The sequence below is a fragment of the Drosophila mojavensis genome, unplaced genomic scaffold, assembly GCF_018153725.1.
Source record: "Drosophila mojavensis isolate 15081-1352.22 unplaced genomic scaffold, ASM1815372v1 contig_136, whole genome shotgun sequence".
NCBI lineage: Eukaryota > Metazoa > Arthropoda > Insecta > Diptera > Drosophilidae > Drosophila > Drosophila mojavensis.
The window spans coordinates 23,002,501-23,018,901 of record NW_025318667.1 but is presented as its reverse complement, the minus strand read 5'-3'; the positions used below and the strand labels follow the sequence as shown (position 1 = coordinate 23,018,901).

The 16,401-nt window shown below is 42.4% G+C and overlaps 2 protein-coding genes across 13 annotated transcripts in view; one reads left to right on the top strand and one right to left on the bottom strand.

The window, feature by feature from the left end:
* The window catches only part of LOC6584522 (amyloid-beta-like protein), a 63,941-nt gene that overhangs the window by 35,370 nt on the left and 12,170 nt on the right, over nucleotides 1-16,401 (top strand). For all 12 annotated transcript variants that reach the window (XM_044008158.1, XM_044008162.1, XM_044008154.1 and 9 more), the window contains one exon: nucleotides 6,908-7,078. In XM_044008158.1, coding sequence (XP_043864093.1) covers nucleotides 6,908-7,078 — 171 coding nt within the window. The remainder of the gene's footprint in view (nucleotides 1-6,907; nucleotides 7,079-16,401) is intronic.
* LOC6584523 overlaps nucleotides 11,223-16,401 on the bottom strand; it is an 11,398-nt gene continuing 6,219 nt past the window's right edge. Inside the window, exon 2 of the mRNA XM_002010142.4 lies at nucleotides 11,223-12,770. Coding sequence (XP_002010178.2) covers nucleotides 12,309-12,770 — 462 coding nt within the window. The 3' untranslated portion in view covers nucleotides 11,223-12,308. The remainder of the gene's footprint in view (nucleotides 12,771-16,401) is intronic.

Below are 16,401 nucleotides of genomic sequence, written 5' to 3'. Positions count from 1 at the left end.
CTACTACTACATATATACATATACTACTACTACTACTACTACTACATATATACATATACTACTACTACTATTACTACATATATACATATACTACGACTACCACTACATATATACATATACTACTATTAATACTTACATATACTACTACTAATACATACATATACAACTACTACGACTACTTAATTATACTACTGTTACTACTCACTTATACTACTACTACTACTTATTCTACTACTCACTCTATAACGCCTACGTGCACTGTTACTACTACCTAGACTGCTGCTACAGTTACGCCACTTCAACCCCTACTACTACTATTTTTATGAATACTACTACTATTTATACTACTATTACTACAATTCATTCTATATGCCACTCCCATCAGTTATGCTACCAATACTCATTATTCCTCTGCTACTCCCTACCCAACTACTACTACTACCTTTACGCCTGTGTCTTGTTAGTGGTAGCTATTTCAACTATTTCAACAAGGCCTACTCCCATCTATGCCCGTCTAGACTTTGTAAAGAGCATTCGATTCTCGGCATTGTGCGACACAAAGTTTTAATGTATTTTTTCCTTTTTTTAACGCGCCCGCATTAAAAATGTATTTGTCTGTGGCGCTGTTTCCGGCTGCAGAGCGAAATGGAAAACGGGGCGGAGTGAGGGAAAGATCAAGTGAGAGAGAGAAGGAGAGAGAGGAAAAACTTTTTACGTGCGCTATTATAACGCAATTTCTTTGTATTTTTCTTTCGCTTTGGTTTTGGGTTTATGCCTGCAAACGTTTTCAGCTTTTGCTCGCTCGCTCGCTCCGTCTCTTTCGCTCAAGTGTCGCCTGTCGCCAGCCACGCCCACGCAGGCGAAATTAAAATATCATAAATTTGAGTTAATTACGGTCGAGTAAACATTAACATAATTGTGTCTTGCTGCCCACAGTCCCACAGTTCCACTGTCTCAGTCACAGTCGCAGTCGCAGTAGCCGTCGCCGTCGGCGTTGGCGTCGCAGCCAGTGGCGCATTATAAGTAGCATCTACTTATTGCCCAGTTTACTTTGCTATTCCCATTGGAGCCGTTTGCCATAAATTCGCCGTCTCTGAAATGGAATGGAATTTCGATCGATTTAAGGTCGACTCCGCTTCAATTCGATTCCGAAAATCAATTTGCCCAACTACATTATAAACTGATATGAATTTATCCCTGGCACTAATTTGATTTCTTGCTTCCACTTCACGTTTTCTTTTCTTTTCTTGTCTCTTCTATTCTATTTCTTTTCATTTTTGCGGAATTTTGTCAGCCGAGTGTATTAAGTTTCGCCGTAAATACATAATCCAATTGGAGTCTCTCTACTCTCTGGCTCCTCTGAGGCTGTCGCTGAGTTAGACTCCAGTTGCCTCTCTTTGCCGTAGCTACTCAAAGTTCTGGGCATTTTTGAACATCTCTTCTTCTTGTACTCATATATTTTGTATGCACCTGCTGTCAATTCGATGCTGATTTATGCCCTATAGCCCACGTTAGCTGCTTGTTTAAGGGGGCTGACTGTTTGTCAGCCAACTGACAAAGCACTCAACGCCCCTGTCTGCCTTTTGGCTACCTGAACTGAATTGAACAGAGCTGAACCGTACCGTACCGTGCTCGTAGTGCAGCGTACCGTACTGTATACAGTACAGTTGCCACGCCCATGCGTCCAGCAGGCATTCGAGGCGTGCGTTTGATTGCCCTGTTGGCCTGTTATTGGCTCGCGAAAGCGGCTTTGATTCACAGCCAGCGAGCAGGTGTGGGCGTACCTGACGGCCAACATATATACAATGATGCAAACATACATACAAGCACACATACTTATATATATATACATATATATGTGTGTGTATACAATATGTTGGCCTGTAGACTTTTGGCAAATGCAATTGCCGTTGCCTTTGGCTCTGACTCTGGCGCCTGGGCCACCCCGTTGCAACATCCGCTTCCGTTTCCGCTGCATTGCATGCGCTCTCCCTCCCTCTCTCCCCCTCCCCTCTCTCTCTCTCTCTCTCTCTCTCTTTCTCTGTCCTGTGTTTAATTTCGATTTGGATTGCCGCCTGGCAATGAGTCCGTCAACCGTTTGGCTCTGCACTGCCAACAGCCAGCAGCAAATTGTTGCCGACTCATTTCCGATGATTGGCAGCATTCGCCTCGACTTCGAGTACATCATCATTTTTGATTAGCATCTGCTGATTGCCGCTGCTCAAGACTCAAAACTCATAAACAGCCCATGGCAAGCGGAACGCGAACTATGCGAACTTTGACGAGCAGCTCTTTGGGCTGCCTGCATGGCTCATGGCTCATGTTGGCCAGATTACAGGGTATGCTCCAGCATGCATATTATATGTTGACCAGGTTTGTCCTGATTGCGTCAGTGTTTGCCTCAATTCTGCTAGATTGCGTCCGAACACGGACAACGGCGTTATTTAATATGCCCCTCACTCTGTAGCCAACGGCAGCTGAAATTGCAGTTCATGTTGCTTGGCATAGACTATGGTGTCATCGTTGACAGCAGCAGCAGCAGCAGCAGCAGCAATGGCAACAACAATAACAAAGCTGATTGCAACAATGACGTCGAAAAGACAAACATAAAGCCAAGCCAAAAGCTTGGGCCAACAAATTTTTCACATACAAACAGCAGGCAAAATGTTAAATCTGTATATATATATATATATGTGTGTGTGTGTGTGTGTAAGTGTGTTGTTTTGTGAATTATTAGATTGCCTGGAAAAATGCTGGCACGTCACTGGCAAGGCGACGTTGAGCTGAAGAACGAGCATGTTTCCGCCTTTTTGCCAACTTAATTACTTTTGAAATAGTTGAGCACACACAGAGAAAGCCAGAGAGAGAGAGAGAGAGAGAGAGAGAGAGAGAGAAAAAGAAGGAGAGAGAGAGGGACAGGGACGAACAACACATGAGCGATGGCAATTGCTGTGTGTGGATGGATAGCCGCATGAGCCAAGTAGCTGAGCAAGCTCCAGTTACACGCGCCGCTCACATATGCCAGAGGCGCAGGCTATTATTATATTTATTAGTGAAGGGCGGGAGAGCAGGGGAGCAGGGGAGCAGGGGAGCAGGGGAGCAGGGGAGCAGGAGTGAGGAGCAGCAGCAGAGGCCGAACAGCCACTTTTATTTAACTTAATGCAAATGCATTTTGATAATGGAGTTTGCATAGACACCAGCCCAGCGAGCTGCCACAGCGTCGAGCTCAACGAACCGTTGGCCAACTCAATTTTCGTGCTCTTATGATAACGGCAAAACAACACAAAATACGCTCGAATATTGCGGATTATCAAGCCGGGCAGAAGGCTGGGAATAAAACTCTTCCTAGTCGACATGCAGCCAGGACAGACGCCAGCTTAAGCTGCGCAGCCAGACGGAAACAGAAGCTGAGCTGAGACGCTTTAAAATCATATAGAAGGGAATGTAGCTGAGAATATATGTATGTATGTATGTATGTACATGTATGTACAATATATATGTATGTATGTATGTGTATAAATACGAGAGGAATTCCTATCTAAATTCTCATAATATCTATGAAAATGAAAAGCCACATCGGTATCCATGTGCTCCATTAGTATTAAATTTTTGTGAACTATTAGAGCTAGACTAGGTTTTATTTTTTCTGAAATTAAACATAATTAGGACATATAGATTATTTTTGCATATATTTTGTTGAAATTTATAAAAGATTGCTAAACATTTCACAACAGCAACCCATTTGTATCTCAGTCGATTTGGCAAGAAGAGTTAGCTTAATTTGTATTTATGCCACAGAATTAAGCTTCTTTGTGAAAATAATGAATACAGGAATATATAACAAAAGTTATTGTACTTTTGGAAGGCAAATCAAAAAAATTACGGCTAACTTTGGATTTTTATTTAGCTGTAACTGAAAGCTGCATTAAAGGTTGAATGTCATAAAGAAAGTTTTCATTTATTTGCTTTGAATTCTTTGAGTTGTGCTGAGAAAATGAGAAAAACTTAATTGGTTAGGTAGATAAGCATTCCACACTGAAGAAACCCTATACAACCGCACTACTGGAACTCATATATCCAGCAATAATTGTCTATATGCTTATATATAGTAATGTTGTGTTCGGATAATGCGAAATGGCAATGGAATCAGTTTTTTTTTTTTCGATTTACACGGAAATTCAAATTATCGAGAAGGATTTTTTTGAAAGGGATCGAGCTTTGTTCGATTTATCGCGATTTTCGATTAAGTGTGGTACAAATTATCAAGACTCGCCGTAGACTTTATTTCAATAATATCTTAATTCTTCATGATTATCTATATAATATGTATATATATAATAATAATAATAATAATTAATAATAAATAACAAATAATAAATAATAAATAATAAATAATAAATAATAAATAATAAATAATAAATAATAAATAATAAATAATAAATAATAAATAATAAATAATAAATAATAAATAATAAATAATAAATAATAAATAATAAATAATAAATAATAAATAATAAATAATAAATAATAAATAATAAATAATAAATAATAAATAATAAATAATAAAAAATAAATAATAAATAATAAATAATAAATAATAAATAATAAATAATAAATAATAAATAATAAATAATAAATAATAAATAATAAATAATAAATAAAAAAATAATAAATAATAAATAATAAATAATAAATAATAAATAATAAATAATAAATAATAAATAATAAATAATAAATAATAAATAATAAATAATAAATAATAAATAATAAATAATAAATAATAAATAATAAATAATAAATAATAATAATAATCATTTCAATTGTATCTTAATTCCCTAAACGACTCCTATGCTCATCTCTTCGATTTGCCTCTTCCTCTTCTTGGCTATCGATAGTTAGCCAGAGTGCCACTCGCTCTAATTCCTATTCTATATTTGCAAAAAGAGAAATACTATCGTTAATCGTGCATTCAATACTATCGTTATGCGCATCAACAGCTGCCGCTACCTGCCGAATGTAACTTTTTCAATCAGGAAAAGTTTTTAGCAAAAAGTTGCACAATAAAAAATAAAAAATAAAATATAAAAAATCAAAAATACTAAAGTGCTTCAGGTGAAAGAGCTGAAAGTATTTAAGCTTTGATGCTCTCATTTGGTGCGCAGTTATTTTGTATCAAGATTGACTTTAATCCATGCCCTATTGAAGCTCGACTACCATGCAAATACACATAAATATCGCATACGTATACGATATGTGTGTGTGTGGAGGGTTCCAATGGGGAAATTGACAGTGAGCTTTATTTGGACAAACAATGCTTTGTGTGCATGGCAGCGCGGGTTCTACATATGCGCTTTATTGAAAGCATTTCGCTGACGAGTTTTTGTTGTTGTTGTTGTTTTTTGTCAGACACTAAGCGAGTGAATCAGTGGCACATGCTGAATACTGAATGCTGAATGCTGAATGCTGAATGCTGTATTTGAATGACAGCCAGATGCGAATGCGTTGCATTCATTCAAGATTCAGTTTGTTGAAACATGAAGCTGCAGCTTATCAGCGCTGAGGCCGAACAATGCCAGCCAACTAATGGAAATTTTTCAGCAGCAGCAGCAGCAGGAGCAGGAGTAGTAGCAACAACAATACGTTGAAAGAGTCAAAGCCGGACAGTGCATTAATTCGCCTGTTACCATAGCTGCGGCCCAGAAACGAATTGCGATCAAATTCGGCACGAAAAAAATCATCAATAGACCTGAAGCAGAGCCAACTAATTGAGGGCTGAGAGTGAGCCGTGAGTGAAGCTGAGAGCTGTTGACGAGCGCGACACTTGAGCCGAAATCAGCTGTTGGCCAACCGAAAGCCGATCCGCATCACAGACCCCAAAAATCATTCAATCAATCCAGCCATTGAGCCTGCTTTGCTATGCATAATTCAGCTCGGGCCATTCATCAAACTGCCAACTGCCAACTGTTGGTTGTGTGATGCCTGCTGCCTGCTACCTCCTGCTGCCTGCTGCCTGGCAATGGCAACTGTAATGAACCATTTAAGACATCGTTGAGGTTTTAGCTGCCGTTAACATGCATGCCGTCCGTCTGCCCGCCCAGACCCGCCTAATGAGTTCAGTTGTCTCACTTGATTGCCACATGTGCCGTCTGCTGCTGCTATATCCGACTCGTATTCATTCTCTCTTTCTCTCTCACTCACTCTCTATCTATCTCTCCTTGTGTGTGGCATCATTATTTTTTATCGCTCAGCCACGCCCACGGCTGAGCGCGTCAAGCTTCACTTGCACAATGTGGCGTATGATTAATGTCTATGTCCACCCATTAGGTATACGCACCGTATACAGAAAGGCAAGCTGCCATAGCTGCCAAGCTGCTATTATATTTTTCTGACAGTTTTGGCTCTGACTGATTGCTGCACTGATATCGGTGCTGATGTCTTGCGACTGCCAGGGCATGAATCTGTTACTCAATGCCAACTGGGAGACTTTGGTCGCTGCATTTGCCCCACTGTTTAGTTGCACCTTTCCGGCTCATCTTTTGTTTCTGTTTAAGCACTCGATTTTAGTTGTTCGCCCAGCAATTAATTCAACGCACACAGGGCCAACAGCTGGCTCCGTGCAAGCTGCCCGGCTGCGCGTGGCCCATGTCGAGTGGAAAGGAACGTGACATGAATGCGTCTTTGCCCATTGATAGGCACTTAACCCATTCCAGCCCAGCTCCGCTCCGCTCAGCTCAGCTTAGCTGCAGTCGTGCCTATTCCGTGTCCAGTCACATATGAATATTTGAGCAATATGCCATGATTTGATTGCACACACTCACACACACACACACATATAGACATATTGCATTTTGCATTGATTGAAAATGTATTATCAACTAATCCATGGCATTGCAAATATTATTTACAGGCCGCCTCGCCGCGCTGGGAGCCACAGATCGCCGTGCTCTGCGAAGCCGGACAAATCTATCAGCCGCAATATCTATCCGAGGAGGGGCGCTGGGTAACGGACCTCAGCAAGAAGACAACGGGCGCCACATGTTTGCGTGATAAAATGGATTTGCTTGATTACTGCAAGAAGGTAAGTGAGCGCTGGCAGCTGAAGGGGGTAGGCGGGGATTGCGTTTTCAAATTGAAAAACCACCAAGTGCTCCAGGGGGGATTGTCGTGACGGGGGAGTGGTGGTGGTGATGGTGGGGCGGGTATGGGCACGTGTTTGTAATGTGCTGCTGATTGAATTGAAGCCGCATGAAAATTGCTATTTGCATTCACTATTGCATTTACTTTGCATATGAAAAGTGAGCAGAGATTGCGCATACGCCACGTGGCCCCATTGCAAAATGTAATTTTATGGCCACGCTAACGCTCAAGTGGCTAGCCGCAAGCAGCAGCAGCAGCAGCAGCAGCAGGAGCAGCAGCAGCAGGAGTAGCTTTGCTGGCCTGGCAACCAAGCTAGCTTATTTCGAACTCTAGCCGAAGCCCTCCCGCTCCCCCTGCCACTGCCACTGCTCCTGCTCCTGCCGTCAGCATTTACCCAGGCTTTTCACTCAAAATGCAGCAGCTACATGAAAGGCAATAAATCAAAAGAGGCACCAGCACTCTGTAGGCGCACGGCTGAGGGTGCAGCCCCAACGCCCAGCGAGCGTGTGCGAGCAACAACAATTTAATTTGCGCTGCGTTGAAAGCGTTTATATTGAGACAACATTAAACGACACTTAATTAATTTTCCATTAATTTTCGCATTTTGCTTTTTGCGCTCTGCTCTCTGCTCTGCTCTCTGCATACGCATAAGTCTCTTCCGCTTTCAGCTCGACTCCCCCTGCGCTCACCACTCGCTCACTCAGGCCATGTGAGCACACATCGCGCATACGCCAGGGACGCCCTCATAAATTGGCTTGCCTTTGGCTTTTTTAATTAAATTCCCCTAGCTGCCGGCTAATGTAGCGCTTTTTCTCCTCCTGCTCCTGCTCCAGCTGCTGCTGCTGCTGCTGCTGCTGCTTGCTGCTTGCTGCTTACTGCCACCATCTATCGTCAATGCAGCGGCGGAACAAAGCTTCTGCTGATTGACACCGGCAAGAGTGTTAAGTGAAATGGCATCAAAGGGCGTCGAGTGCACTCAAGCACATATAGAGCTGCTCAATAAATGCTGATTGCAAATTGCAAATTGCAAATTGCAAATTGCTTTGATTAACTAATTCATTTACAATTCGCCAGCTGCACTGATAGCAGCACCAGATGAGACTCCTGCTCTCCTGCTCTCCGGCTCTCCTACTCTTCGGCTCTCTGGATCTAGCCAATGTCTTTGCTGGCAGACCGCAGCATTCAGTTTCAGGCTGTTGCCAGAATATGACATGTTTTCTGCTCGACCTGAACACTTGCTGAATGCGTCTAATGAGCCTTGCGGCCTGTCAAAACTGTCGCATTTGATTACGACACGCAAATTTGTTGCGGCCAGCTGCTGTCGCAGTTGCTGTCGCTGTCGCTGTTGCCTTCATTTTGCCACAACGTAAATCATATTACATACGCACACACAAGCACACACACACACACACACACACACGCACACCTACACATATATGGGTTTTTGTGGCAACATAAAATATTTTATTGGCTTTGCATTTGCATTTCATTTTCGCCTGTCTGTAATTTACGCTCGAATATGAAGCGTGTTTTCTTTCAGCTCCACGCTGGCCATATTTTATAATTATGTTAATATTTTGTTGTATTGTGCTTAATTTATGCGAACATGTTGCCAATGACAACCGCCCCCGTCACGCCCAGCGCTAATTGTAATAAATTGCAATATTCCCATAATTACATCAGCGCTACGAAGCAGACAATTAGAAGCAAAGCAAGCTCAATTGAAAAATAGCAAAGCGCACAGCAAAGCATATTTTCTGTGACAAATATTTGGCCAAATCAAATATCAAGATACGGGGAGTGTGTGAGAGGGTGGGGGAGAGAGAATATACTTTAATATTGGCTCAGGCATTGCTTTCGCAGTGCAACTGCAGCGCAGCAGGACATCTGCTCTCATTTGAGCCTTGAGCCACAAAATCTGTGCTCTATCGACGGCAATCGAAAAGGTATTCGATGTGGGCCACAGGGCGCCAGGAATGCAGCCAGTCATAGCTGCGTTTGCTCTTGCAAATATAAATGAAATTTGTTGACTGCTGTGCGACAAATTAGAAAAAGCAATATTGAACGATGATAATCAAATCAAATAGAAAGTTGGCAAATACCAAATTGAATTTAATTCCATCACAAATATGGCAGAGTGTGAGCTCAAGTTATTGTCGTCATCGGTTGCTGATAAGGCTGCAGCACGCGTAAGCACAAGAGCAACAACAACAACAACAACAACAACAACAACAACAACAACAACACACAAATCCCAGCCATTAGACAATGCTGAGCTGTTGCTTTCAACTGAAGCCCCAACAACAGCAACAGCTCCAGCGCCCTCTCCAGTTCCAATCCGAGTTCCTCCCTCGCCTGTCGCTCTTCCATCTCTTTCCTAATCCCGTCTGCTATTGCGCCATTTTCCATTCGTGCATCCTTTGTTTGCTTTACTTTGCTTTCAGCAGGGGCAGCAGGAGCAGCAGGAGCAGGAGCAAGAGGCAACACTAACGAATTCAGTAGTCTGCCAATAAATATGTATGAGGGCGCTCGGCGGCGTACCGCTGCTGCAGCTGCTCGACTGAGTTGATATTTAATTGAAACATATTTAGAATTGTGAAGCTCATAATTGTGGTGCTTGGAAACGTGCAAGAGCTGCGAGCGATTGATAAATCAATCAAATATACAGTTAGTTTCAATTTGTTTCACTTTGATGCGCAACAAAAAGTGAAAGAGCTGAATTTGCATAGTCGAGCTGGACAGAGTGAGAGAGAGTGAGAGTGAGAGTACGAGGGGGGGAGGGGAGGGGAACCGACTGAATCTAAGCGCTCTCTCTTTGCCTTTCTCTTAGCTCCCCCTTGTCCTCTTGTTCTTCGCCTCTACTCATTTCTAATGTACCTATGCATAATTTGATTATAAACCTCTCTTAATGGGCTGAGCCCATTCGAGCTCTGTTGAGCTGACCATTAATGTCAAGCGGCCGTTGTGTAAAAAGTCAAATTGCATTTGCAGTAGTATGTGTGTGATGGTGTGTACGTGTGTGTGTGCCTTTATTAAACATTTGCCTGCTTTTTAATTTGGCCATTTTGTTGCGGTGCGCGCGACAGCAGCAGAAGCGCTGGAACCCAAACGAACAGACAAACGCAAATAGCGCAAAGTTTACGCTCACTTAATTTACAAAGTCAGCCACACACACACACACACATACACACACAAGGCCACTGCGGCTGTGGCACACACATACGCCCATTCAAACGGTCGAGTCAATCCTTTTTGCGCGAAATAAATCAAGCCGCACAAAAGTATGCTACACTTTTTTTCTCACTCACTCATCTTTTTTCTCGCTCGCCGGCAGTCGCTCAAAATTTTGATGTTGGTCGTGGCAGAAAGAAATTAATTAAAATAAAAATGCATAAAAAAGGGACGTAAACCTGTTGTCCTTTGTGCTTGTTTATTTGTTTGCTTGTTGTTGTTGTTGTTGTTGTTGTTGTTGCTTTTGGCGAATTGTTCGACTGGCTGCGCTTTTTGGGTGCGCCGCAGCAGCGCCAAAGTGCAGCAGCACAAATGCATTTATGTATATGCATATTTAAATGCCTATCTCTCTCTCTCTCTCTCTCTCTCTGTCTGCTGTTTGTTGATTTTTTTCTTTATGTATGCCTTATTTTGGTTTTTATTTCGCTGTTTTCCATTCAAATGGAAATTAATTAATTTGCAGCTGTTTTACACACACAGGGAGTGTGAGAGAGAGGGGGAGTGGGGGTGGGAGTGGGAGTGGGCACCGCCAGCCCAACATGTGGTTACGTGTCCCTGGACATCAGCTAAATGGCGCACGGCGTGCACGATGAGGGGCGTGGCAGCAAGAGGCGGGCCGCAGCTGTTTGCTTAGTCGCATTGATGTCAGGCAACCAAAAATCGTTTGCTGCTTTCTAATTGTTTGCACAGTCACAATTTAGTTGTTATTCTTGTTGTGCGTGTGCGTCAGTCAGCCTATATATATGTGTGTGTGTGTGTGTGTGTGTGGACTCTTGTTTGTTTTTTGGTTTTTGTAATGAGCCGAATTACATGCTCGTAGCCTCAACCGAGCAGGGCGCAAACTATTGTTGTTGTTGTTGTTGTTGTTGTTGTTGCCTCTGCGCTCATTTGCATTGAACACGCATTGATTTTTGGGGCCATTTTGTAAACAATTTGCCTCCGACTCCACCCCCCGCACGCATCTATCAAATATTTATTCACCATTTGCATTGTATATAATACAAAATGTATATATGTATGCATATATGTTGAATACATGAGTTATTCATTGAATCAATGCATGGCCAGGTCGGGCCAAGCCATCATCTATTGCCTTACTAATGCGCATTTGACACAGTTTCGATACTCGATTCGGTCTGATTAATGAATGCAATTTGTTAAGCAGCCAAAAGTCAATTGGGCCATGCAAGTAAAGGCAGCTTCAATTTTATAGTATTTTCTAGTATTTTCACAAATATTTTCATGTTAGCTTTCGGCTCGATCTGTGGCTAGTTCAGCCTCCTTTCGATATTCAAATTTAATTCCTGCCCACATTAAATCTTAAATCGTTCACTCGGCTGGCTCGCTCGATGGCTGCTGATAGTTAATAGACGGCTTATTAGATTTATGCTCAGTTGAGTTCAGTTCCGAGTATTCAATTACAAAAGCTTCCTAATTAACGATATGATGGAGGGCGCGCTCCCTCTGCTCTGCTCTGCTGCTGCTCTGCTCTGCTGCTGCTCTGCTCTGCTGCTGCTCTGCTCTGCTGCTGCTCTGCTGCTGCTGCTGCTGTGCCACGCTTGGCCTCAGTTAATGAGATTGTGCGGCAAATGAGCTTACAAATGTGGCAAGTGCATCGACTGGCCACGCCCCCGCCAACAACGAGCCCCCATCCCCGCCCACTTCCACACAGTGTCCAGTCCAGCTGAAAGCTGACAGAGTCCTGGCAGCTAATGCAGCTAATTGAATTTAGATGCGATTTATGTTTCCAAATGCAATTTACTCGCTTTAATGGCAACACGCACACACACATGCATACATGCATACATGCATGCATGCATGCATAGACAAGCACACCCCCTGTAGAGACCCAGGCCAAGGCCAAGGTGATGCTCAGGCCATCAGAGGTCGACTCCAGCTGCCTGTGGCATTGCCATTGTTGCTCCAGCTGTGGCTGTTGTTTAAATTTTCAGGAACTGGAAGCAGGCGGCCAGAAAGTCCATTTCGTTTTCGGGCGCCACAATGGCCGCCGCCAATTGGCAGCTCCTCACGTAGATCACATAGCCAGCCAGCGTCCAGCCGAGCATCAGGCGGCTTTTGAAAACATCTAGGCAGCTGCCAATGTCGGCATCATCCAGCAGATGGGTCCAGAGGACCGAGAGCGCGACCGTGCCCAGCAGCTGTACGAGAATCCACAGCATCACCTTGAACGACATCAGCTGCCACATATCTCGCCAGCGGATCTCGGGCAGCAGCCCATAATGCTGCACCAGCAGATGGAGCACCGTCACGCTTGCCAAGACGCCCAATATGGCGATCGGCAAGGACGTTCCGTTCATCTGCAGCTTATGCTCCATGAAGCACAGCACGAAGATGACCCAGGAGAGCACGGTCGAGCGCATGATTACCTTCTTGAACAGCATCTGCAATGAGAGCAGCGAAAGTTTGAACGTATTAGAGATTGATTGGTTGATTGATTGATTGAATGGTTGAGCTTTGCCTTGTAGACTTATCTGTTAGAACTGCTTAAGAGTTTTGCAGAGCTGCTTTGATGAGCAGTGTTGCATAACGGTGCGAGGCATATCGATATGCCACTGCTGCAAGAGCGCAGTAATCGCTCTTTAGCTCATTTATCGACTCTATGGCTTTCCTTCGATAGCTAAACTTGTTATGCTTGATATTTATTACATTATTTAACTGGAATGGAGTTTGAGAATTATATTTTGGAATGTGCATAAACATGGAATGGCTGAGCATTCACAATGGCAAAAGCGCTTTTGGCTCTTTTATCTCCTAAACAACTTAATGAGAGCTTAAATTAATGTAAATTAAATTTATTATTATTATTATTCAGTACTTTGAGTAAGACTCAGCTGTAGCTGCAGTAAAGTTGAAGGGGAAATTTGGTTTATTTCTAGATCACAACTCGGTCGCACTGGCCTTGAGGGCCTAAATAAATTTAGGATGTGCTTAACAAAGCAAAAGCTGACGAGATATTTGATATATTTGTAGGTCAAGAGTCGGCATACCATATTTTATATACTTTTAATAGATCCGAATCAAGATGAGTGATTGCAACCCCTAAGACTTGTTAGCTATACAGCTTCAATAGAACCCAAGTTGAGTTAGGGAATTGCAGCAAACTGAGGTGAATTGCAACAAAATGGAATTTTGGTTTGCCTAATGAAGCCTCCATTTTGGACTCTTTCTTATATGCTTAAGGGAGAATACATAAGCCACAGGCCCAAGTAGCAACTGCTTAATTCTTAGACTAGTCTTACGTTTGCATTCAATCTAATTTTTAATACAAAATATATTATTTTTATGTCGCGTCTCGGTCTACGACTGTTTCTTCCTCTATACATCTATGCATTAAACAGACAGGCAGACAGACTACCTAATAGACAACGTTCAATCAGCTCAGTGGTCCACATTGATCAAATAATCTCTATAAACTCTATGCTACACTCTGCCATACATAATAACTTGTCTAACATTTAACATTTGCATTTTCTGTAATTTGAGACTTGATCACAATTATACCATCAAAGTTTTGAGTGCGCTCTCGAGGCCAGATTGTAATCAATTAAGTAAAGAGAGTTAAGTTATACCGAGAACTCCATATTATTTAATGACTGTAGAGCAAACTCTCTGTCTCTCTCTCTCTCTCGCTCGCTCTCTCTTCAAGTTGAAGAGCTCTAAATAGGGGAAATTGTTGCCTAATGCCTTTTGGTTTGCCTTATTTGATTCGAGCTGTGCAGCCAAATGCATCTCGATAATATGCACAGCTCGAGTGTGAGTTGATGAATGGGAAGAGCGGGAAGAGAGCAGGTCTATCAATTTGTTTCATTTATATATATACATATGCATATATATGCATATACTATATAAATAGCCGTTTGTTTTGAAATGTGCCTGTGTTTGTGCGCTGTAATTGGTGCTCGACTCGAATTGCTAATAAAAATTGTTGGTGCTCGCAGTTCGCTCAGTTGGGGCCATCATGTTGATCCAATTGGCTTATAAAAACATAGACCTCTGTTGTTGTTGTTTTTTGTCTAATATGCATATATAGATGTTAATATTAATGTGTGTGTGTGTGTGTGTGTGATATGTTTATAATTAAATGCCGCGCGGCCATTGAAACTCACTGAACAGGCAAAAAGTAGTTTAGTCGCCAACGAGCCATTCAAAGCGCACACACACACACACACACACACACACATGCATGAGTGTGTATATGAACGCTAAATATAGTTGGCCAATACATAAAGAGCAGCAGCAACGGCAACAGCAGCAGCAGCAGCAGCAGCAGGGAGATAAATAGATAAGCATAGAAAGAGACGGACGCACACATACATTAGGCCACAACTAACAAATGGGCTTGGGCCAGAGCTAGAGCCAGAGGCACACGGGCTGGGCTGGCTGACTGTGGACTGTGACTGTGGACCTCGTTCTCGTTCTGGCTCTGGTCCTTAAATGGCTACAAAATTGCAAAGTAGCAATGGTTGGTGGCGCGCTCGGCGAGCGGCGCCGCTCTGCCCACAATTGTGCAGCGGCCCAGTCTTAATTCAATTGTTTGTAACGTTGCCAAAGCATTTAGGGCTAAATGCCTGCTAACACAAAATGCCCATTAAAGGTGATGTATTGCATGTACATAGACATGTACGCCGCCAAAGAGCCAAACGGACAGACGCCCTACACATATACACATTATGTGTGTGTGTGTGTGTGTGTGTGTGTGTGAAGGGAGAGAAAGCGATGCGGTCAGAGCGAAATGCGTGAGATTCAACTTTTTGGTCATATCGGATATGTGTTACAGCTAAAAGAGCTGTCATATTAGAGCAGTGTATAACAGTTATAACAGTTTCGTGGCGACTGTTATAATCATGCATAAAATAGCGAAGCTGTATAACAGAATTGGGTCATATTCATGCCAGAGAGAAGGAAATCGAAAGCGAAAGTTCGAGAATAGCAGAGAAAGATGCGAAGTTGTAGGTATAGGAGAAGTACCTAAAGAGCTAGGAAGAGAGAGAGAGAGAGAAACAGATACATACATGTATAAGAAGGCAATGGTAATAAGAGTGGAACAAAGAAGAGAAAGTAGAAAAAATTGGAAATAAAGTAAAGGAAAGAGAAAGAAAGAGAGAGAGAAAAAATCAGCTGAGTCAGGGAAAGAAAGAAGGAGAGAGCGAAAGAGAAAGTCATGTAGAGATGCTATAGAGATAATAAAAGAAAGAGAATGAGAAAGATAGAGAAAGGGTGACTGAGAAGGAGAAAGAAGAATTGGGCGACGGAGAGAGAGAGGGTGATTGAGATACCGAAAGAGAGAGAGAAAGAAAAATAGAAAGATAGATAGGAAGACAGAGATAGGCAGAGAGAGAAAGAGACAGAGCTATAGCGAGAGACAGCGAAGGCGAGAGAGAGGGAAATAAAAAGAGAGAAGGGGTGGGAGAAATAGCAATATTGAAACACATAGAATGAAAGGATATAGAAAAATCAGGAAATGGGGACAGAAAGAGAAGAACAGTGCGAAATGTTTGCAAAAAGTAGTGGAAGAATCTAGAGAATCTAGAGAATCTGGAGAAAATGAAAACAAGCTAAGAAGAAAACTCACTCAACGAAAACTTGTCAACATACGAAGGTAATTATGTGAGTGGAGAAAATAGCATTAGATTTTGATCTGACTCCATTGAGAATGGCAAAGTCTTCAGCAAGTTTCGCTTATACAAAATGTAACTCACGCTGTGGTGTTTATTTTTTTTTTGTGTTGTGTTTTTTATTCATGCCACGTTGCGTATACGCATTATAGGCAAATGCCACTTAAAAGTGTAACTAAACGCCTGACCGACAACAACGCATGTCTAACCAAGCTTGAATAATGCCCACGCACACGCACACCCACAGGGAGAGTCAAGGGAGAGGGAGGGAGGGGGAGTGAGAGAAGATGACCAAAAAAAAAAAAAAAAAAAAAAGAAAGTCAACTTAAAATAATATGTTTGCTTAGCCCATTTGACAGAAATGACTTTGTAGCACAAAAGTTTGAACTTAGGCAAA